At 40.4% G+C, this 22,551-nt stretch overlaps 3 protein-coding genes across 7 annotated transcripts in view; 2 read left to right on the top strand and 1 right to left on the bottom strand.

Annotated features, from left to right (window-relative positions):
- The window catches only part of LOC140314580 (beta-galactosidase-1-like protein 2), a 363,608-nt gene that overhangs the window by 269,688 nt on the left and 71,369 nt on the right, over nt 1-22,551 (top strand). The gene's annotated exons all lie outside the window — the stretch shown is intronic.
- On the bottom strand, nt 3,904-7,560 carry serpinh1b (serpin peptidase inhibitor, clade H (heat shock protein 47), member 1b). 2 transcript variants are annotated; one of them, XM_072392867.1, is made up of 8 exons: nt 7,442-7,560; nt 6,933-6,964; nt 6,113-6,262; nt 5,828-6,020; nt 5,472-5,742; nt 5,283-5,381; nt 4,949-5,181; nt 3,904-4,842 (listed from the first exon to the last, which is right to left on the bottom strand). In XM_072392867.1, the coding sequence occupies exons 3-8, from the start codon at nt 6,229-6,231 to the stop codon at nt 4,540-4,542; spliced, it is 1,218 nt and encodes a 405-aa protein (XP_072248968.1). In that variant the 5' UTR covers nt 6,232-6,262; nt 6,933-6,964; nt 7,442-7,560; the 3' UTR covers nt 3,904-4,539. The 2 variants fall into 2 exon arrangements, with proteins under 2 accessions (XP_072248968.1, XP_072248969.1); XM_072392868.1 differs by lacking the exon at nt 6,933-6,964.
- gdpd5b (glycerophosphodiester phosphodiesterase domain containing 5b) overlaps nt 15,827-22,551 on the top strand; it is a 112,262-nt gene continuing 105,537 nt past the window's right edge. For 3 of the 4 annotated variants that reach the window (XM_072392879.1, XM_072392880.1, XM_072392881.1), the window contains exon 1: nt 15,828-16,209. The gene's annotated coding sequence lies outside the window, so the exon portion shown is untranslated. Of the gene's footprint in view, nt 16,210-16,489; nt 16,581-22,551 lie in introns of all 4 variants that reach the window. The other variant, XM_072392878.1, reaches the window with a different exon arrangement.

The following is a 22,551-nucleotide window of genomic DNA, read 5'->3' on the forward strand; positions in this document are numbered from 1 at the left end:
CCTGCAGCCAGCGCAGCAGAACACAACGGTGCTAATGTAATGAGAGTTGTCACAATACCTGCCTACCTACCTGCTGCCAGAATCGCAGGTGTACCCGCTCCTTATTGAAGGATGGACTCACTCACTCCTCTCGACACTCACTGGCCACTGCGTGGTCAACTACTTCAGGGCAACCAGAGGTTCACCTGTTGAAAGATTGAACGCCCCAAACGCCTGTTTCAAACTGAAATGTTATTTTTCATTTGGTAATGTCTGTCTGTAGTTAGCTCCTGGTAGGGATGCAGAGCCAAAGCTGTCACGTAACTGGAGCTGAATATTATATTTCATTAGCCATCCAAAGCTGGAGGCTAAGGCTGCTATTGTATATAATTACTGATAAGACAAAAAAAATCAACTTTCGACACTTTTAATTTCCTCTGTTTTAGAGCAGAAAAAGGTTACAGTCGTTGCTACAAGATTTAATTTTCTTTTTCTTATGCTGTCAACCCACTTTGTGTTAGTTTAAAGTGATGAAAGGGTGGCAGCTCTTGGAAAGTACTAAAAGAACCAAAAGTGACAGAGATGATCTATTTAATTTCCATTACAGTTAGTGGAACCTTAACACCCCTCAGTAAGAGGGCCTCTCAGTGCTCAGCAATATTGCTCCATTGAAATATATTGTTGCAAGGCCTGATGTCAGCACTTTAATTCCCCGTAAAATTAAACTCAGTGATTAGAGTTGTTATAGTATATGTTTTTTGCTTTATGCCACACTGGCGTCTGAGCCTGCAGGTATTCTTACAGGTACTGTCTCTTCTGTGTAAACAACATGAAAATGTTAATGATTCATCCTGTACTCAGTGGCGTACACAAATTGTTGGTCCAATGAAATGCTTTCTTTATTTTGGAATTTAAAAAGAGCTATTCAGACTGGTTGGCTGTGCTTACTCAGGCCAGCGAAGCTGACCAATGAGAGCAGACTTGGGTTTCTGGGAGAGGATGTTGGTGTCTCCCTAGCTTCTAAATTCTTTAATAGGATGCCCTAAATATCCACTATGTTTTCTCATTTGTGGGAGATTTGAAATTCCAATTAAAGTTATTTTAAGTGATTTGGCTGTTTCTGAACGTAGTGACGCTCCAGCTGTAACCATTAGTAAGACACCTAATACAGACCAGAGTCTCTGAGTGAACCTGCTGGCCCTGCAGTTTTATTTAAATCAACCCCAATTTAATGGTGATAATGACTCTTAGATATTACCATAAAACATTTTTTCTGATTTGAAGGTTTTTATTTACTATCAAGGCTTTAAGCAAAAGGTGTACTCAATGTTAAATCGGCCATACATTGTTTGATTGAAGAAAAATGCATTAGAGCACTAAGTGGAACTTTATTATTGTCTTCTTTTTAGTCTAAAAGAATTACATGTTCACTCTAGTGGTTTACTGATGGTGAAGGTAAGAGAATGCCAGTGAAAACAAAGTAAAACTGAAAATAGAATTTTAAAAAAGATCATGAAAGATACTAGTTGGTAGAGCTGTATGTATTTTTAAGCATGTTTTTGCTTAAGCCCTGATTGTTGAAGTTGTTTTCAACATTTAAAAACACATGCTTAGCACTGAAATAAACTTTATTTTTCCATCTTTAAGGAGTATGGAAACAATCCCATCATTTTGATCACCATAGAACAGCCAAGACTGTCAGAAACATGTACAGTGTGGAACTGGTTTGATGTTGTTTGTCTTGTATATTATATATTGTTATATTATTACCAAAATGCAAAGTAAAATGTTTATGTAAATACTACAATATAAATAAATCAAATATTTGTAACACCTTAGTCCTTATTCCCATTGTTACCAGCAGTGCCAGTCTTTCCTATGGGTGATGTAGGTGGGAGGACGTCTCAATGGCAAGTCAAATTCATCTGGGCAGATGTTCAAGATTAGGAAGCAAAATCAGTTTGGCAGGATTCATGCAGATGCAACAACACTTTACGATGGGCAAGCCTGAAGCTTGGAATCGTTGCACACCAGATCAGTCAGGTGACTCGAGCAAGCGAAGCAATGGACACAAAGTTCAGTTCAGCAATGCAACATGTCCCCTCATTCAAAATGAATGATAAAGTAAGACCACAAAGGCTGAATCCTGCCTTCAGCCTTGTTTTCACATACATTTTCGTTGGGTCTGTAATTCCATCCAATTTCTTAACTATGCCTCCTAGTGTTCGATGTAAGTAAATGCATTTATTTTTGAAAACTTTACTACAACAACAGGAATGGCAAATTTTTGCAGCTTTTCCCGTCCTGTTTTAAGGAAAAAGAACATGCAATTACTGCAACAGATTAACAAAGATCATACTAAGTCAAGGGTGAGTTAAAGAGATACCTGGTTGTCATTTTCAAAAAAGATGTTAAAGATTTGTGAAGCACTATAGATGTGCTCCACACTCTACCCAGCATCCAATCCTTTCAACACTAATATTGTCGTAACCAATTCGACTGTAAAGTTATTGTTTAGTAGTCTTTTTTCAAGGTCACATATTCAAAGGTAAACATTGTCAACAAACTCAAACCAAATTCTGAGGTTATGGGGATTCCAACAGGGTTACAGTTAGCTTACTTAACACGGTTTTAATTTACCTGATTTTTGTTTTAACTCGAGGGGTGTGTTCAAAGTTTGTCTTATCGTCCACATCCTACACAGAAAGGTTCACGGTATGAAGGAAATTAATATGCCTTTCCCTGATTTTTTAACAGGCAATATTTTTACCATATTCTCAAAAATATTCTAATTAACATATTCATTTAGCTGTTTTGTTATTTTATATTGAGTTTTTAAAAACCCAAGGGCCATTTTCTAAAAGCTGATGAAGAGGCACACGTGACTGTAAATCATTCAGTTCTGCATACAATGACATGTGCCACCCAAATACATGAATTTTTTTCGCTCTTGATTGTCAGTGCTACAACTAAGACCAGCAGGCGTCATATTATTTGATTTGAATTGGAATCCATGTGAATTTCCGGGAAACGAAAACTCTTCAAAGCTCAGTGTCATTGGTAATCAGTGTTGTGTATATTTGTATTAAACATTCTCTTCTTTGTATGCTTTCATTCTACATCTTCGTTTTAAAGATCACTTATTATTGGCTGCGACAGAGTAGTAGTAATATTAGTAGTAAACTATATTGTACTGTTTATTACTATTGTCAATACCAGTTGATCTTATAGAGTGAATATGTCAATAAGGTTGAATAAGGTTCAACTCCACATGAGCTTTGACCGACAATGGTAACGAGCCCGTTTTTCTCTTTAAACCACTGGGTGGTGCTGAAACTCTCTATGTGGAAATCCAAAGTAGGTTTTTTATTCCTGACAAAGGAGTTGCACTTATTTGATGCTATATTCTATGACATGATCCGATTGTGGCATTTTTATGTTTATAGAAACACAAGGATTTAAGAAAACCGTTATAATGGGCAAATTCAAAACGACAGATTTTGCGATTTTTGTTCTCTTTCTTGTGTCTTGTTATATTTTAGCGACAACTTCTCATTTGTTGAGTTTGACCTTTTGATGATTGAGTTTCCACTCACCAGGAGAGCCCTACACTCCAGCTTTTGCGCCGCCACATTGTGTGCCTCTCATAAGTCTTGGGCTTCCCGACAAAGATCCCACTGACTGCATCATTCATGGTAGAAGTGGTGAGAGGAATTTTCAGGGCAGTTATGTATGGCAGGTTAGCGACATAAGGAAAGAGCCCTCATTGTGAAATGTCTGCATTCCAGACCTTGTTTGACCTCCAGCCAGATGGAAAGATTGTTATCTTTGATTGCTGATATGTGAACACTCAAAAAGACAACATCAACCGTCATTGGACAACATTCAGGCACGGTTTTCAAATATAGAACAGCCACACTAACGTGTTTTTGTTACTTTTATTGAAAAAAGAAAGAAAAAAAACATAATGCAACATAATTCCAACAGCTGCCTTGTGGATAATACCTTCAGCAACAGAATGACACAAAGTGGTTGATAAGTGAGCAAGAATTAAGCACCAAATTTGCCTAATTTCAGCTGCAGGATTACATCGAGCAGAGGAACAGTGCAGTGTAAACTGAAGGCAAATAATGGAAGGAATGCGAGCTGTAGAACATCTTTTTTCTTTAAACATTAAAGATAATGCAAGAAAATGCACAAGGATTGTCGTCGGACCAGCAGTGGCAAAAACGGGGTTTTCAAAAAAATACGTCACACTTAATATAAGTATGTAACCTTTTCGTGTCAACTGCTGTCCATTCAGGAAAATCTTTTTTAAAGGCACATATGTGTTCCTGGAATCTTAGGTTTGACATATTTGTGATGAATTGTTCCCTTCAAAGGTTTAATGTGTCTAAGAACGGTATGCTCAGATATACAGTCCACAGATTATCTATTGGAATGTGCACTTGAGGTATCAGTCACACCAAAAAAACAACACCCATGCTCACACATACACTCAATTTCCTGCCATGATTTCACAAATATTAAAGCTACCCGACATGATTCACAACATCAATATTATAGCTCATCACGCATCTTCTCTCCTTTGGGTCTAACCACTCTGCCAATGTACAGGATGGAGTTGGTCTTGTTGTCTTTCACCAGGAAAATGAAGGGGTGATCTACATAGAAAAGTTTGGGGTTCCTCAGCCTATCTGTGCCGAAGATGCTGGTGTCGTAATCGTTTCCAGAAATGTCCAGTTCCATGGCTGACGCGTGGAAGACGTTAGAGAGATAGAGGTCCTTCTTCCCTGAGATGTTGGACAGGTCAGCTTTGGATTTGTCCACAGCTTCAGTAAGACCAAGCTCAGCCAGATATTTCTTGGAAAAAAAAAGAAAAGAAGATGGAATTACTCAACACTGAGATGATGCTTGATTTTTACAGGTCCATAATGCAACCTTGTGTTAATGATGTTGAACCACTTACTTGCAGGTTGTGGCTGACTTCCAAAGAGATTTTGGGGAGGGAGATGGCTACAGCTCTGTTCTCCATCTTGCTAAGCCAAGTTTCCACCTGCTTCCTTGTCAGCAGTTTCTCCAGGCGTTCCAGGGGCTCCAGGTGGTAGGGCATGATGAGGATCATGGAGGCCTGCTTCTTGCCCAAAGGCATGTTCAGCACAAAGATGCGGTTCTCTGTGTCGTCACAGAAGTCATACAAACCTGCGAGGAGCAGACACATCAGCTAGCTTATCATGCCTGCATTCTTGTTGTCATGATCTAGACAAAATAAGATGAGAATCTAAGATGAAGGAGAGGCTCACCAGTACGGTGCATCATGGGAACTCCAACTGTGAATGAGCGGGTTACAAGGAAGCCACGGGTGTCAACCATCTTATCATGGAATCTCTCATCCCAGTGAGCTGCAGGGAGGAAAAAAATAAAAAAAATCCAGTTACACAACAGACAAAGAATGTGACCAGGTGTTGGGCATTAACACAAATCCTACTCACGCTTGAAGAACATGGCATTGACAATCATGGCTCCGTCTGGATTTTGCACATCTTTGGTGATCTCGGGCAGCTTGCCGCCTGTTGACTTGGCCGCCCACTCGTTGATGGAGTTCACTGCACTCCTCTTGTCCCTGAAGTTTATTTTTGAATGGTCATAGTTGTAGTGCTTCTTGCTGCTCTTCACAAAATCGTCAGCAAAAGAGACAGAGCTGGGGCCATAAAGGCGGTTGTTGATTTTCCAGGTAGTGTTGCGGGTATTGGCATCGCTCACCTGCGACGAGGCAACAAATCAACAGTGAGAAATCTGCACACACATAGAGGCACCAGTTTAAGACTGTGTCTGGGTGAATGCATACCTCAGAGAGGAGCTCTGACAGGCCTGCATGCAGATGCTCATCCTTGAGTTTGTCAGCACTAAGAACGGTTTTCACTTGGGAGGCAGTGGAGGCCTTGCCACCAAGAGCCACCATCCCCAGAGAAGAGGCCACCACCAGAGGAGAGACAACGATGTTCTCTGTGTCTTTGTCCTTTGCCACCGTGTGGTAGAGGCTGAATCAAAAATACATTAAATTTAGCCATGAAACCTGCTAAGAGCACAATCCTGAAAAGTGTAGCAAAATCATAATAAGAATACAACAGACCTGAAGGCCAGGTTGGCGCTGTTGTCAGCCAGCGTGGTGGCATGGCTGCTCAGCTTCTTATCCTCAGCAGAGGCCACGAAGGCCAGCAGACAAAGAGCAACAATGTTAGTCATCCACATCCTGTCTGTCTCCAAATGCAGCTGCAGCAACCTGTGAACGAACAATAAATAAGAAACATTGCAAGTGAGCCAGTGGAACAATGCATTTTTACTGTTGAACTGTATTCATTTTTTTCAAACCCTATTTCAGAAAGAAAATGCCAGGGCAAAGACTATATCTGGGATGTTGAGCAGTGGGGGCAGGGCATGGCAGGACTGGCTCAGCCCACAATCAACAAGGGAAGGTCTTCAGTTAGAAGCAGACATGTTCAGTGCCACGTCAGCAGCAACTTGAGGTAAAGCCAAGAGCTGCGGTCCACTTAGAGGGAAGCTGTGCAGTGACTAGAGGGTGAAATGGGATCTCTCCTGCTTCTTGACTGAAACTGTACTTGATGCAAACTATTGCAAATCTTTAATGTCTTCTGAGAAGTAGCTCAAATTAGAAGTAAGTCGTTTTTTTTCCCCCATATACCATGAGGGACCGTGTAAGGCAGTGCAGTCTGGGATACTTTTCCACAATCACAGCACTCTGGGCCACAGAAGGGCGTATGCCTGCAGGCTGTGTCTAACTCATCCCACCCCATCACAGTTTAAATGATATAGCCTCAGGCTGTAAATCACCAGCTGCACTGGTATCCTGTTTCTCTTGCAGAGAGATGTCATCTGCATCTCTGTATTGGCACATTTATGATACAGCAGAAATCACTTTCATGTTCATATACCTGGAGATGTTTTCATGTCTGCGATTTTCATTCTGAAAGACAAGAGGTGTATGTAGTCATCTCCACAGAGCAAGCAGTGAGAACATTTTTGGGCTCTGACGGAGGCAGACTCAAGCATGCAATCTTCCATCAGACACTTTTATCATTAGCTGTGTGTGACCCATCCAGCCAGCACTGTTACGGCAAACCATATGAGTTTCAAAACCTAATTTACAAGAGGTTAAACAGGGACCTGCGTCGGGTGCATTCCTGTGAATAATCTGATTAAACAGAAAGAGATGGCAACGCAAAAAAACATTCAAAAAGCTTGTTTCATCATTTTGGGATCCTGAGGACTTTGAGCTCCGCCAGCAATTCCTGAGTGTGTTTTCCCGACAAGTATGTTGAAGAGAAAAAACGGTCAAAAGGGCAAAAGACTGAGCTGTAGCTTTAAATCACCAAAACAAAGCAGTGCATTCACCGACCACATTCCTTTCTGAAAACAAAGGCAGTTAAGTTCTAATCCTCACCTGGCACAGATTCGCAGGGTGTCTTCTCCCAGTTGTGTCTTCTTTCAGTTGTGTCCGGTGAGTGGTGTAACTGGAACTAACTCTCCAGCTTTATATATCCTTACAGAGAACTTTCTAGAAGATGGGAATGGGATATTCAAATGAGGGTGTCTGTGTTTGCTCAGGAAGTTGGGAGCTGGGACGTCCCCCTGTAAAATCCCAGTGTGGACTGAGAGCTGGTCTGGGATCAACTCTAAAACTTTCCCACAGATTAATTTACAGACAGAAAATCAAAGAAAACCTGATTCTTGATCAGTCTTAGCTGCTGATGTACAAAAGCCTTCTTTTCTGGTCCTACTAATGTGTGCTGACTCAACCTTCAACCGTGGTTACATCACTTGTGTAAGAAACATTGTTATACATGCTGTTATTAATTTATTCGTTTTACTTTGGTGTAATACAATAAATTGTATGCATAGATATATGTTTTATATCAAAGCTGTTTTTTGCAGTTGTTGGAAATTGCAGAGAACAAACTCCGCTTCAATACCCCCCCTCCACATAATGAACAGAATGTCCCTGAATAGACAAACTGTTTCCAAATGTTGCCAGAAAAAAAAGCTGGTAAAACTATTTTAGTTAACCATCTTACTGATGCTTAGTTTCACATGGAAATGTCTAGAATCTTCAAAGTTTCACTCAGAAGCATTCATGCTTAGGGGAGGCTGCAAGATCTGAAGCCCTGCCCCCACACTGCCACGTCTGTCCAACTCGGCTGCTCGTTGCAGGGTGGTCGAAGGATGGGGGTGTAATGGAGGTGCACTGTCGTAAAAACTGACGTGTCCCAACAAGGACCCCATTTTCTTAACTTTTTATGAGAACACTCTCAATCAAATCCAGTTTCCAGTGCTTGATTAAGCTGTTTTTACTCTGAAATGTGACATTATTAACATCTCAGTCAGTCAGTGCATCATCTTTCATTTATTTGAACTTTGTAAAGAGGATAAAGAAGGCAACTAAACATCGGTTTGGGTGTATTATCACATGCGGTGTAAAAAGACCGAGCTTGACTTTTGATAAATGGTACATGTGATAACTTTGTGTTATGGTCTTTTCCAGCCATCACTGGAATTTCATCAGTCTCCTAAGCCTGAGTTCTTCTCTTTTACAGCCCTCAGCAAATTTTCCTCACATGCCAGCTGATGAGTGGTTTGCCTTTTTCGTAGTGACGTGTCGGGGGGGAAGCTTCCAGAACATTCCAGGAAAGTCAAAGGAAGCCTTTTTACTCCGTAACACAGGATCAAAAATTTGTGACAAGATGCAGACGCTAATCTCTGTTGTTGTAGTGAATGACTTGGGTATGCAACCTTGAAATTAGCACATCTAACAATTCTAACAAAAACTTCTACCCACCCCCACTCCCCCAAGACAAACACACACAAACTCATCTCTGCATGCAGGGGGATGTTTCTTTAAAAAGGTCACAGTTCATGCTGAAATTCCACTGAATGTGTTGAGTTAACTCAAGAAAGTTTGGTCAAATTCTTCCTGGGCTAAATCTCCAATTATAAGTAGGCTATAGTCCAGTCACTGGGACAAGGATCACTAAAAAGTTGTAAATTTTCAAGATAGATACAACCCCAATCCAAAACAAGTTAAGATGCTGTGTGAAATGTATTTAAAAAAACATGCAAAATGCAACAATTTTAAAAACCTCATAACCGATGCTTTAGTCAACATAGTACATAGATAACACATCACATGTTGAAAGCAAGATATTTAGCTTTTTCATAAAAAGTTAAAAAGCTTTAAAAAAACTGTGTTGCTTATCTTGAGGCAACACGTTTAAAACAAGTTGGGACAAAGGCTACAAAAAAGGTGGAAAAAGTAAGTGACGCTAAAGAGAAACAGCTGCAGGATTAAGCTGCAACTTAATAGGTTGATTGAGAACAGGTCAGTAACATGATTAGGCAGGTTAAAGGTCTATTGTGCAAATGAGATACCAAATGTGAACATGAACCAGAAAGACCACTATGTCTGCTGTGACAAGTTCATTTGAAATGGACTGAAGCAGATCTTCTTCTTTTTTTAGATCATGGACGCTACATCATCTGGACAAAAGAGGAGAGGAACCATCTAGCTTGTTATCAGCTGGATAACAAGCCTGTGGAAAAAAAAAGTATCTTCTTTTTTTTTTTAAGATCTTGTTAGCCCGATTCTTTCATTGGAAGCCCAAGAACAAGCTGGAGAAATCGTTTATTAAACAAAGTATTTATTAGTGATCACAAGTAAAGTATATTGCAGCGCTGGACTCGGAGTGACAGAGCTCTCGCAGGAAATCCGTCAGGCCGAGCCCCGTTATCCGGAAACATGTCATATTTATATTCAGCTTTATCTCACAGAAGTTGTATTCACACTTGTCAGAGTATAATTGACCAGTTTTTAGTGGCATGATCAGGCCAACCACTGTCCTCGTTGTGTTCTTTGGATGTGATAAACGATGTGTGTGTGTGTGTGTGTGTGCTGTTTTAGGCATGGATCTAATGTACCAGACCTATCTACTCCAATAGAGATGGTAAATGGTAAATGGACTTGTACTTGTATAGCGCTTTTTTAGTCTAGCTGACCACTCAAAGCGCTTCACTACATGCCGCATTCACCCCACTCACACACATTCATACAGCACGTCTTAGGATATAACTACGTGCTTTCTAAGCATTCACACACATTCATACCCCCAATGATACACTGGGGGAGCAACGTGGGGTTCAGTGTCTTGCCCAAGGACGCTTCGACATGTATCCTGGGGAAGCCAGAGTCGTACCACCGACCTTCCGATTGGTGGGCGACTGCGCTTCCTCCTGAGCTACAGCCGCAAAACAGATGTTTTGTCTGACCCAGTTGTTTCGTCTTGCCATATCATTCTAAGGACTTGGACCATTTAAGGTCATCTATTGTGCAGTATGAGCAGAGTGGAAAAGTACCAGCGAGGAACATAGGTTATTTAGGAAAATACAGAATATGAATACATAATGTCTAAGAACAAAGCCAATTATAACAATCTCTTGAAAAAGAAGAAACAAAATCCTGCATATCTGATGATATGGTGGTGCATTAGTGCCTGTGGAACTGCTAACTTGTGCCTTTGGAAAGGTACCATCAGAACTGAAACAGGTCTTAGAGCAACATATGATTTCTTTTTCAGGGAAAGTCTTGCATATTTCAGCAAAACAACACTAAACCGCAAAACTGCACCTAACGCAACATCTTGGCTATGTAGCAGAAGAGTCCGACATAAACGAACTGTTGATAAAGGTAGAAGTAATTTGACATTTTCTCTATGTTCCATTTTGAATAGAGTATTAGTTTATTAGATTTGCAAATGGTTTAATTCAGGTCAAATTACATTTTGCATAGCCACTTTTTTAAAATTGGGGTTGGAATGATTCCAAGAAAAAAAAAAGATTATTAACATGCATGCGTTAGAGAAACAATGCATTACATCTAAATAATATAGCTCAGTGTTGTTTCAGCTAAGAAGACAGTGGCATTAATGCTTGGTTTCTATAAAGAGGTATAAGAGATGAATTGTTGTGGAAGGGGGGATTTCCTGAGATCATTCTCAGCTGCTCCACTTACCATTCATATACATGTGTGTACGTGTCTGTGTGAGCGTATAGAAGCTTCCAGATCTTCTCTGACTCCTCATCCAACACATGAATTATAGGGACCCTTTCAACTTGGATTTACCTTGGAAATCAGTGTAAAAGAGCTCATAAATGATGCAATATTTCATCAGCTGAAAAGTTAGTCTTTCTGAAGATTACTTTTGATGTCAGTAAGAGAAGTCCGGCACGTGTAATGCACGTTTTCACGAGTAGCAGACCTCAGAGGGTGGAGCTGCTTTTACATAACTTCAGGAAAGAAATGCCATTTGAGAACAGAAGCCCATGCAAGATCTAGGCGTCATTGCTCTAATCTCAGCACCAGCATAAGAAACTTTTACTTCTGGATTTTCTTCAGAAAACTTCAGTCCTTTTGAGCTTATACAGACAGATTTAAAAGATAATTCATAGAGTGCATAGAGTTGACAGAATACCAACACTTTACAAAAAAAAATAATTGTGAGAGTTTTGGCACAAACTGGCTGGGCAATAATACCTTTTTTTTACTTTATAGTCTCTGCTGGCTTCAAACTATTCTTCATGCAGCTTTGCTATGGTTAAAGTTCCTGTGGAGGACATATGTGTGTGGGGGTTGTGAACAAACAAGACTTCAGTTCCTAACCTGCCAAAACAAACTGCAGCTGTTAAGAGCGCCCTCCTTCCTGCTTGTCTCCTCCATATCTATCAGTGTTTGATCTCCACCATATGGGCTCCAAAACTGTTAAAATCAGTGACTGTTACTCTGTCACTTTCTGCTGACTCCACACTGAGGAAAATGTTGATCACAGAGTTCATGAAGGAATTGGGACCCCAGCTGCCAAGAAGACCATGACGCAAGACCAGAAAAATGTTTCAGTCCTGTTGCATGATGTAATTTCTGAAGTTGTGTCTCAGTGTAGCAAGCTTTTTCATCATTTTCAGTATCAAATGTGTCCATGCGCGCTGCCTATTTCTGAGACACATTCTATTAACAGATATCATTAATTTCAATCAGTTTTAGAATATTTATCTATCTATCTATCTTTGCAGACATGCTGTAGGGCTGTGATGTCCCATTGTAACAAATGAGAATATTATGCCTGCTACCAGAAATCTGCCAGTGAGGTAAAGGGAAATGTAGCATGAACATGCCCCCTGGTGGAAACAATTAAAAAGTGCCCTATTCAATGTTTCTTTACTGATATTGTAGTACTTTCAGATGTGACATGTGGGTTCTTAATGTAGGAGTGATTTCAAACTCAATTTCAGCCTTCGTTTTCAAATGAAAACAGGCACTTGCACAAATCGTTTTAATGTTCCAGAAAAAGAAAGAAAACAAAGAGAAAGAAATTGAATACAGACATGAAAAATTGGCAAACGTTTTTAGAAAAGCCTGCAATCTTAGATATTTGCTCTCAGTCTCTATAACAGAAACACTGGCAGTCTCTTTTAATTGTTTGTCAGACTTTCACTGCAGGAACTGTATTGTAATGTAGGCTAACAACCACTAGATGGAGTAAAAAGCAACCAAATAACTCTCACCTCTGATCTCAGACAACTTCCCAGTTGCATCCTCAGACATAAAAACCTTTTATATACATCACAACATAAAGACTTCTATGCAAGTTTTCAAAGAAAACACATTTCAAAGTATTTAATTGATGGCCAAAATTAGCATTGAAATAATTGATACTACATTTTGACATTTCTCTGGTATTTAGCAGGAAAACATAAGGGAAATCCTAAGACTTCAACATCACAAGAATCTGAAACCAACTTTTTCATACCATCTCCACGAGGAAAGCTATAAATACTGTACTAAATCATTGCCTCAGGCCTCAGAAAAGATCATATCCCGCTGTGAAATTCCAAAAGACCCTCAAAGTCAGAACAAGCTGTCCGACTGTCTGGCTGTGTTGACATCCTCCCAAATCCTGAAACGTTACCCTTTCCCCTGTTCTGTGAAGCTGCCTCCTTTCAGACAACATCAGTTGCAAGAACCTTGCCTGATCCTGCTGGGTAATGTAACATCTCCTGCGAAGAAGACCCCTGCCAACCATGCAATCCTTCCTGCTTGTGGATGCTGGTTGGCATTTTGAAATGGGTGGAGTTCAAAACAAAGCTAAACAGCTGGAGCCTCCGACTAATGCCAGCCTGTGGAGAGAGGGGCAGGGAAGCCCGGGTCAGCCACATCAAACAGGGATACGTCAGAGGAAGACTTCCTGAGTGGAACATCGCCCTTGCTCCCCTACAGGTGAGTGCGCCTGTAGAGACAATGTCAAGGTGTGTGTGTGTGTGTGTGTGTGTGTGCTGAATCAATATGAGGTGCATGATACATATTAAACATATATTTTTTGGATATAACAGACAGTTAAAGCCATGTTTGATCACTTTATAAGTGAACAACAGTTACAGAGAACAAGGTCATTAATGTGTCAATACATAACAAGGCTTTCATCTCTCGACATCAGCTGAGCGGATTAGTTTACTGTCTTATCAAACATCCCTTATGACACACATGCAAGCACACGAGCATCTCCATCAAATGCTTATGTATCTGGATTCATCACTGCACTGATTGTTTCCCTGGTGATGAATGTGAACTCATTCAACCTTGAGATCTTCCATCACTTGACAACAAAATGTCCACAGTTCAGACACAATTCAATAATCACAGTTCAGAGATTATAATCAGCTGATCTGACAACAGTTGACACTGTATCTGTATCTACAGTTGAGTCATTTCACACACCAGGGACTTGTTATTGTCTAAGATGATCATCTCCGTCTGCACAAGTGTTCTCAGGGACAAATAAATCCCAGGATTTGTCTGTGTGTGGGAGAGAAACATTAACTTATCCAATGCAATACAAGATGAATGGAGCATGCAAAGTAAAAAGGAAACTAAACAAGGTCCCTTATGCTTCAATATTTAGCATGAATGGCATACTGTGAGGAGAGGCAAACTTCAGTCTTATGGTGGCCGGGATAGTCCAACTAATGCAAAACATTTCTGTTTTTGTTCAACCCTATCTGGACAGAACCCAAAACAAAGATCAAACTATGGCTATATGATTAAATGTAGCTTCTTATACCACTGACCATCCAGGTAATTAAAAAAAATCTTTATTCATTAAGAGAGAAACATACTTAAGTTCATAATTCACTGATTTCTGAATTTCTTCTCTGCAGATGGGATCAACTTTTGTATAAAGTCCACCAGCGAGGTGGTACTAGCAGAGCTAAGAGGAAGGGCTGACATAACATTATGCCTCTGATGATGACTGTAGGCGGTGTCCTTAATACAAATATCAAAATATTGACATAGTTTAGTAAGTCAGCTGGTATATGTCAAGGGTCTGAATGCGGAAAACATTGGGGGAGTTTTATTGTTTACTTCGTCAACTAGCTGGGAGATAGTGGAGGGAGTGGAGTGAGGTAGAGGAATCCTACACTGCTGTGTAAGTAATATTTTTACATTATATAAGTCAAATTCAAGCATAAAGTAACATATCTAGATCCATAAGTAATAGAAATACTGGTTTAGCCCCTTTGATACTTTATTATATGTGACAACATTAGCACCCAAGCATCAACATGGCAACAGCATGATACTATTGTAGTTTTTAGAGGTGGTGAGTATAAGCTACTTTTTATGCAGTTTTACATATAGAAACAATCAATGAGTTTCAATGAGTTCAATAATTCAGTTTTTTTTCTTTTTTTCCTTTTTTTTTAATGAAACCATGTTAGAAGTTCAGACAGAAAACAATCATTGTTAGGCTGTTAACACCTCACACACGCCTGAAATGTGACCTCAAGCGCACATTCTCTTTGGAAAAGCAGTCAGAAGCAGAAGAAATTTGACACTATTGTTATAGTGCTTGACAATATATTCTAAAGGCTATTATAGCCCACTGTGGTATCCGCTGTGTAAATTGTTTACCTTGAAAGTAACTAGTAACTAAAGGCAGCTGTCACATAAATGTGTAGGAGAGGAGAAATGACATAAGAGTAAGGAGGCATAGAAAGGACATACTAAAAGAAAAAAATCTCAAATGCTTAAGTATAGTACTTAGAAAATGTATTCACTGTGTACCACAACCACAGACAGAAATATCTGAAAAACACTTAATCGAATTTAATGTATGGTGTTCTCAGATTAAGGAAAATAACCACTAATGTGATTGTATGGACCACAAAAGTCTTTTAAGTATTATCACAACACATTACAAGGGAAACTATGTCTTTCTCTTTAAAAAAAAAATCAATCAGATACATAGAAAAACAAAACAGATTTTCTGATAAATAAAACTGCTTTAATGGAACCAATCAATAATTTGACTCAAGCAGACCAGCAGATCACTCCTGACAGCTTCATGCTGTCACGTGAGACTTTGATATCAGCAAGGTATGCCGGGAAGATAGCAGTTTGATAAAATGCCCTTTGACAACGACGTCTGCGTTGCGTTCACAACGCATCGGACATTGTCCCAAACAAAACGATTTACAATCATGGGAAACCAAAACTGTAGGGTTTTTCATTTGGCATTTATTTCTGCCAGTAAGCGTGTCCATTCTGAAAATTATTCATCATTAATTAAATTAAATGCGATAACAGTTCAGTGACCGTACCTTAATTTTCGTTAATCCTAACTAAATCGACGTTTTTAATGCATAAAAGCTGCACAAAGCCCGGTTAACGGTTGTACTTCACGTGACTTGAACGCGCAGAGCGAGAGTAAAGTCAGCCCAGTGACGTCCTCTCACTGTACAGGAGGGCTGGAGATAAAAAGACCGACTCTCACCCCTCCCATCATTTAGTACATTGAGTTACTCTGGCGGCGTAAGTATCCCTGCTCACACAAAGAGAAACTGGCACACTTTACCTATAGAGAGACACGGGTCGGAGTGACTGAAATAGGAGACCGGACTCTTTTAAGCAAAGGCCGAGAGCAGTGACACTATTCGTTGTGAAACTTCGGCTTGGTCGGCGTTTGCTTGTGTGCTACCCACAACTCACCCCTACTTTTGACACCGGCTGTGCCCGTTTGGGCTTTATAGCGGAGAGAACAAGCCTCAACTTTTACCGTGGAGCTCCGCGCTAACTGAAACCAAATAAAAGTGGTCGCAGCTCTCAAACAGGTGAGTGTTACTGCATCTTTGGTTTGGCATGCTTATCATTCACCAAAGTTTACCTGCACGCTCTCTCTGCTTCTTACAACAACACTTGACAGTAAAATATGTTCGAGTGCTCGTGGCCCTATGAAATTCCTCATAACCATGGTAACGCCAGCTAACATTCCTGTAATCTGACTACAGTGAATTACAGGGTCGCGCTCTTAACGAGCATGTTTCAGATTTACAGGCTTCTGCCATATCGATGGCGTTAGATATACTAACAGTATGATTCTACTCATCACAGGCTTTGGGCTCAATGCTCACTGCTCATTGGTGGTTTCACGTGCTCAGGGACGTGGGACACGCCCATGATGTTGTATCCCTTTAAAGCTAAGGTGGGCTTGAGTCCTGTATCCGAGAACTTCCAGCTCATAATTCGTGGTAACATTAATTTCTCTTTAGAATATGTCCTTATCATTTGGATGACTCTTCCACACAAGATTTCGCACAGCTCATGATTATTTATTACTTTCAGGTTAAGCAGCCTGCTAGACAGGAGACTTTGCCATGTCAGACTCAAGTCATTAGGGAGGATCCATTTAGTCCAATGTTCGCTGATTTTTCCCATCGGTCACTATTACACCTGCAGCAAAAACAGCCAACACTTGTCAGTTTTCGTTCAGGTGTTCAGACACTGTCATGATACTGGGTGTTTCTCATGACATCCCTGCTGCATGTAAATAATTGCCTCTACAGGGACTGGAACCTGCCTAGTCAGAGTTTCTGGCATGGATGAGTCAGGAAGGATGAGTCAAAACTTTAAATGTGAGTGTGCAAGGTTGTTCCCGTTGTTGAGCCCCCCCCCCCCCCCAAGGTAATTAGGCAGGTTCAGTGTAGAGGATGCTGAATGCTGTGTTTTTTTTCTTTGTTTTTTAAACCTTGGCAGGTCAGTGCTGCATATGTATGTGCTTCCTCTCATTTAGAAGGACCCCCATTTTGAGAGCAGCCAGCATTATGTAAATGTTTCCAGGTCGTGACATTGAGACTGTTATTGCATGCCATGCCAGAAAATAAACATTGTTCTTGACATTCGCAAGCCTCCAGTTGTGGTTGAGAGATTTTTGGGAGATAGCTGGGTAAAGGCTTTTGCTTTGAAAGAGAGCAGCCCTATTGAAAATTCAAGGTTTGTTTTAAAAGTTCTCTCTAGATTAGCTTTGATGTAGAAGAGGTTTTTTTTTTTTTTTGGGGGGGGGGGTAGTGGGCTACTTAATGGGTCAGAATAGCGAGGTGTTCACAGCAGTTGTGCTTTTTTAACAATTTTTTTTCCCTCTGAATATATATGATTTTTGTACATGCAACACAGGACATTTGTTAGATCATATACCAGAAGAAGCACACCTGGATGATCTGCCAAACAAGTGTGGAATTATCTGGAGGGAGAATGAGTCAGACTTGTTTTTAAAAAAAAAAAAAAAAAAATAGGCCCTGTTATTATTGGCTGCCCTGAAGCTGTCAGGTCAAGTCCAGTTGTCACTCACCAAGGAAAAACACACACTAACGTTCATGTTTTTTGGCCTATTCCTTTATGGGCACTGAGCTGGGACACCTTGGGATGTGTGAAGAATAAATGCATATCATCCTCAATAAAATGAAGTGCGACTACCATGTTGTTTCACACAGCTAATCAATAGCAAATGCTTTATCCAAGAGTGACGATCAATTTGAATGAAGACAGAAGATTAGGGGTAGAAGACTGTGTGATGTGAGAGTGTATAATTTCCACAGCAAGAAATGTTTATTCTTTTCTGTTAGTGCTCTTTAAAGAAAAAATGTTTTGCCATAGTAAAGCAGGGTTGATATCTGAAGTTGAACACACACCATGCGCCACCTAAGCTTAGCTTGTGGTTGCTGTTCTCAACCACACACGCCAAAAAATGGAGGTCACGGTAGCTACTGCGTGGGGCACTTTGGTGTAATTTTGGCCCTCCCTTTTTTTGGTAACCCATAGTGCGCAAGTAGCACGCTTTAAAAAGGAAACGGCTGAAGGGAGAATTGTGCAAGCAAATGTATGATTTGATTGTATGATTGATTGATTTATTTATTTATCTTTTTTTTTTTTTTTTTTACATCAACCCGTACATCAACTTCTAGTTCTATTCTTGTGCTGAAGCGTTGTCCCTCTTCTCGACATCTTGTGTTTAGGACGGAGACTGCGACCCGCCTCCAAGCACATAAGTCAGTAAGCGTCTAAGTGCGGGTATAAATAGTTGGGACTCTGTGCTGATGTCATGTTTTGTTTTTGTCTTTTGACACGATGAACCTTGCATCGGGTGTTGGAGTGGTGCTGAGACTAAATAGACTGAATAGATGACACTAAAAAAGTTAGTTGGTTGACCAAAACAGGACTTTTGAAATAAATTTAATTATGTTTGTCCGACCAAAGTCGAGCTTCTGAAAACCACAGTAATTTCGAATTTGTTTGTCCCCATTTTACCTCTCGGATCTAGTTGGCCAAAGAATGCAAACTGAATTTCAGTGTAAGCTAACAGTAAAGTTGTATGGAATTGTAACACAATGCCACGAGGGCACAACACTGCCCATCCTGTGGGAAAAGCAGCACTTTTCACCAGTCAGGACACTCCTCTAGTGCATACATACAGAATATGACCTTCAAGCGGATTATAAAAGAGGTTTTCAGCTATCTGCCAGGGACTGTGATCCTGGTCCTCCTGTGTTTGGGCTGAGTTTACAACATTTATATATTTACTCCTTTCTTAGGAGTGCAGTTGGCACTTTCATGCAGTGAGTAGCAATTCCTTTAAGTGTTTTGCATGCTGAGCTATGAAATTGTTAAACACATGCTCCAGATCTGGATGGTCAAATAGTCAATATTCATTTGGCAACATGCTGCTACCCCCAACTCGGAGAATGTCGCAGCTCTGCAGTTTTTTTTCAGCGTGACTCAATGCCATCTATGGCAGGTTGCCTTCTGCTTTAAACATACTGATATTTCCTACGCACTGCAAAACCTGCTGCTACACGGACCAGTTTCTTTCCAACCACAACATCAAGTCTTTGTGAATCTGCAGTTTCTGTTGAAACTGTTAGAACGGCTGGGGGAAAGATTCAGAGTAATCAGAAAGCCTCTGTTTCTCTACCCCATCTGATTTGCGCAGGTTAATTGTTGTTAATTTTGTTCTCAGAGGAACACTGGAGGCTTTCATTTGCAGTCTTTGTCAGTTTGTAACTTGAGAGTCGTTCAAAGGCCGACGCTCAGACGAACTGGGTGGTTCAGTTATTTTTGTCAAAGATGAGGTTTGAGGGGGGGCTTCAATATGTGCTCGACTGAATAATGGATCTACTTGTTGTGTTCTTTGTCATTTCTCCATCATCAGAGGGTCGCACTGCAGGGTTCAGTGTAGACAAAATATAAATTGTTTGAAAGGAGATTTGGTTTTCTTCTTCTTCTATTATATCTTCAGCGTGTCAGGCGTCTCTGCATCTTACCTGTTTCATGTTCTTTACTAATCTGCGTTTATAGAAGGCGTGTGCTGTTTTTCCCCATGTATTGCTTGTTTGAAGAACAGATTTGTTTCTCTTGTGTTATCATCCCTGCAATAGAATTAAATGAGCCAAATGCTATCTTCGGGAGAAAGAAAAGCTCTCCGTGGCGGCACCCACTCGTCTGGCCCGGGTTTTCAGGTCCAGCCTGCAGTCACAGTAGAGGACAGAGGCGGGTGTGATGTCAACACACAGATGGTAGTGCAGGGCTCTCATGCAGACATGCAGATGGCACTTTAAAAAAAAAAAAAAAACAGGCAAAAAAAAGGCAAAAAAACCAACAACAACAAACCATTTTTGTCCTGAAAACACGGAAGAGGCCAGAGTGAACTAAGGTAGAATTATTTGCCCACGCAGCAGTTTTTCCCACCTTATCTCTGCATGCCATGTATGTCTTTGGCAGTCATTCGCTTTCCAGGGCACAATATCAACTCTACATTGACACCTGTGTTAAGGGATTAATTCCCGACTACACAGTCGGACATGATGGCAGGAGGTGTTCAAGGTCACTTCCTCTGCCACTGATCTACATTTATTGAGCCTCCCTAGAGGACACCCAGTTACACTGGGTCATAACGTGGATTTAGGAATCACTATCCCAGGATGATTTACAAGGAAATCTAAATTTTCACTCGACACATTGCAAACATGTGCCTTGCTATGGCTTCCAGACCTTGCCACCTGCCATAAACGGATTAGAGCCCCTTCACTTACTTCCTGTTGGCTGATGATGGGGAAAAGAAAGTAAACCGCAAATCTTTGACATTTGGATTAGGGCTGCAAAGTCAACTTTATTTTTTTAATTTTTTTTAATTTATTTTTCTGTGTTAGTTTCATACAGCCTATGGTTAATTTCATCAGGAGGTAAGTACCGAGTGCTAATGGGAATGTCTTCAGAGAACCCTCCCCCCTTGTTTTCACTATTTTGGATTAGTCCAACCCACTAGAGATGGGTAGCTTGACGTCTGGTGGTATGTTTCATTACAGTGAGTCCTCTACCGTCCATGTCAAAGTCATCGGCAGTGGGGCAGAATTTTACCAAAATAGATGGTGGGGAAAAAAGTCGAATGCAAAATTTGCAAACAACAGTTTGCATATCACAGCTTGACTACAAACATCGCGTATCATCTAAAAATGGTAATATTTAAATATTGTAGGCTATTAATATCATATTAAACATATTTTAGTCTAATAATCGTTTATTCGTTTTATAACTGCAGCCTCCTCTATCATCCAAACGTAGCACAGTAATGCACAGCTTTATTTTGTTTGCACTTGTCTTGATCTGTGATGTTTAATGAAGATAATTTTTCCTTAATTGCCTATTGTGTTGAATTGCTTTCTTGTGCTGATATCAGTATAGTTTCGGTAATCGTGGGCTATTATATTGCACAGATGCACGTCCTACTCGAGCCCCCCCCCCTAATAACATAACATATTAACTTCATCAAGAGTCATTAATATATCGGGTTCCTAAAAATATCTGCTCACATTTTTAAGCTTTCATTACCAAATGTATGGACTACTCCATGAATGCAGTTATATACTTGGACTGCTGGGATAGGCTGTGTGATGGCACGCTTTTTTTCATCAAAGCCTTAATAAACCGTTGGAAAGAACATCAAATCCAGATGAAAGTGGTACCACGGAGTTGTTAAAGAAAGGCCTGAGCAACGATTCCAGATGTTGTGCATGTCATGCTGGGCACGTTCAAGTCGGTAAGAAAAAGAAAGAAGATTTAAATTTTCTAAGCCCGTGCTTGTATGCCTCTACACTTTATGTCATCATCTACCCCCCTTTTATTTTTTTTGTTTAACACAGTGCAGTGTAAGGAAGCGATGAATGTATTGTATCTCATGTCTGAAAAGAATAACTTTGCATAACAGAGTTGGAGGCAAACATTGTTGCCTGCTTTTGACACTTTTTGTCAAATTGAATGACTTTTCAGACCCCTTTAGCGACTTCTTTTTCAACAATACACCTACAAAAAGAACAAGTTATACCTACTATCCATAGATGGCCTTCGGCGCGGCTCAGGCCTGCTTCAGGCACAAAGAAGGATTAACTTGCAATGATGGATGTATCATAGGGTTCAGTATATGGGCGTATTCCAGGTTTAAGGGCCATTACTTTGGTGTATTTGAAAAGGCTGACTTGACTGGAGTCAGTTCAGTGAGTGGCAGAAAGCAAAAGGTGCAGAATTGAAGCTGACATGGCTATGCATGACTGCTGTTAGAGAAGTAGACTTGCGTGGTTGTGTAACATGTAAATATAGCCAAAATTAAACCACTGATCCTGTCTTTGATGCACTAAATGCACTGGAGAAAGCACCCTGTGCCAGCAGCTGTCTTTTCCAACGCTGCTCTCTCAGCAGCTGTCAGGAGAGTGGTGAACAGGTCATTACTGAAAGATGCAACCTCACTGCAAAACTATAGCCGTTTCCCAGTGTTCAAGAGACGGAGCAGGCATCGGACAAGAATTTGTTTTATGTATCCTGAGTTCAGTACAAACAAGTGCTGATTTCAGCATCTCTGCAGGTCCAATCTGTTCAAGGCAGGGCGCAGAAAGGTTGCTAAGCAAAGTGAAGTTTAAATGAGCTCATGGAGCTTCTTTTTTCTTTTTGTTTGTTTTGGATTTTGTTCCCCTGGATATTTTTGGTCCTCCTAACATGGCTTTCGTTTTTGCAAATCTTGTATATTAAATGAGTCATTTCCAGCTCTTTCCAAACACTTACTCACTCTGAGGACAGGACTGCCCGTGTTATCTGGTAAATTTCTTGCTCAGAACTAACTTTGTCAGTCACTA

This window comes from Leuresthes tenuis, unplaced genomic scaffold (genome assembly GCF_036924035.1).
Source record: "Leuresthes tenuis unplaced genomic scaffold, fLeuTen1.0.hap1 SCAF_9, whole genome shotgun sequence".
Lineage (NCBI taxonomy): Eukaryota > Metazoa > Chordata > Actinopteri > Atheriniformes > Atherinopsidae > Leuresthes > Leuresthes tenuis.

Bases quoted from the DNA above. Each gene is read 5' to 3' on its own strand.
- serpinh1b (XM_072392868.1), bottom strand. From the start codon at position 6,231: ATGTGGATGACTAACATTGTTGCTCTTTGTCTGCTGGCCTTCGTGGCC. The intron at 6,021-6,112 runs GTCTGTTGTATT...TTTTTGATTCAG, and splicing joins AGCGCCAACCTGGCCTTCAG to CCTCTACCACACGGTGGCAA. The intron at 5,382-5,471 runs GTGAGTAGGATT...TCCTCCCTGCAG, and splicing joins CAATGCCATGTTCTTCAAGC to CTCACTGGGATGAGAGATTC.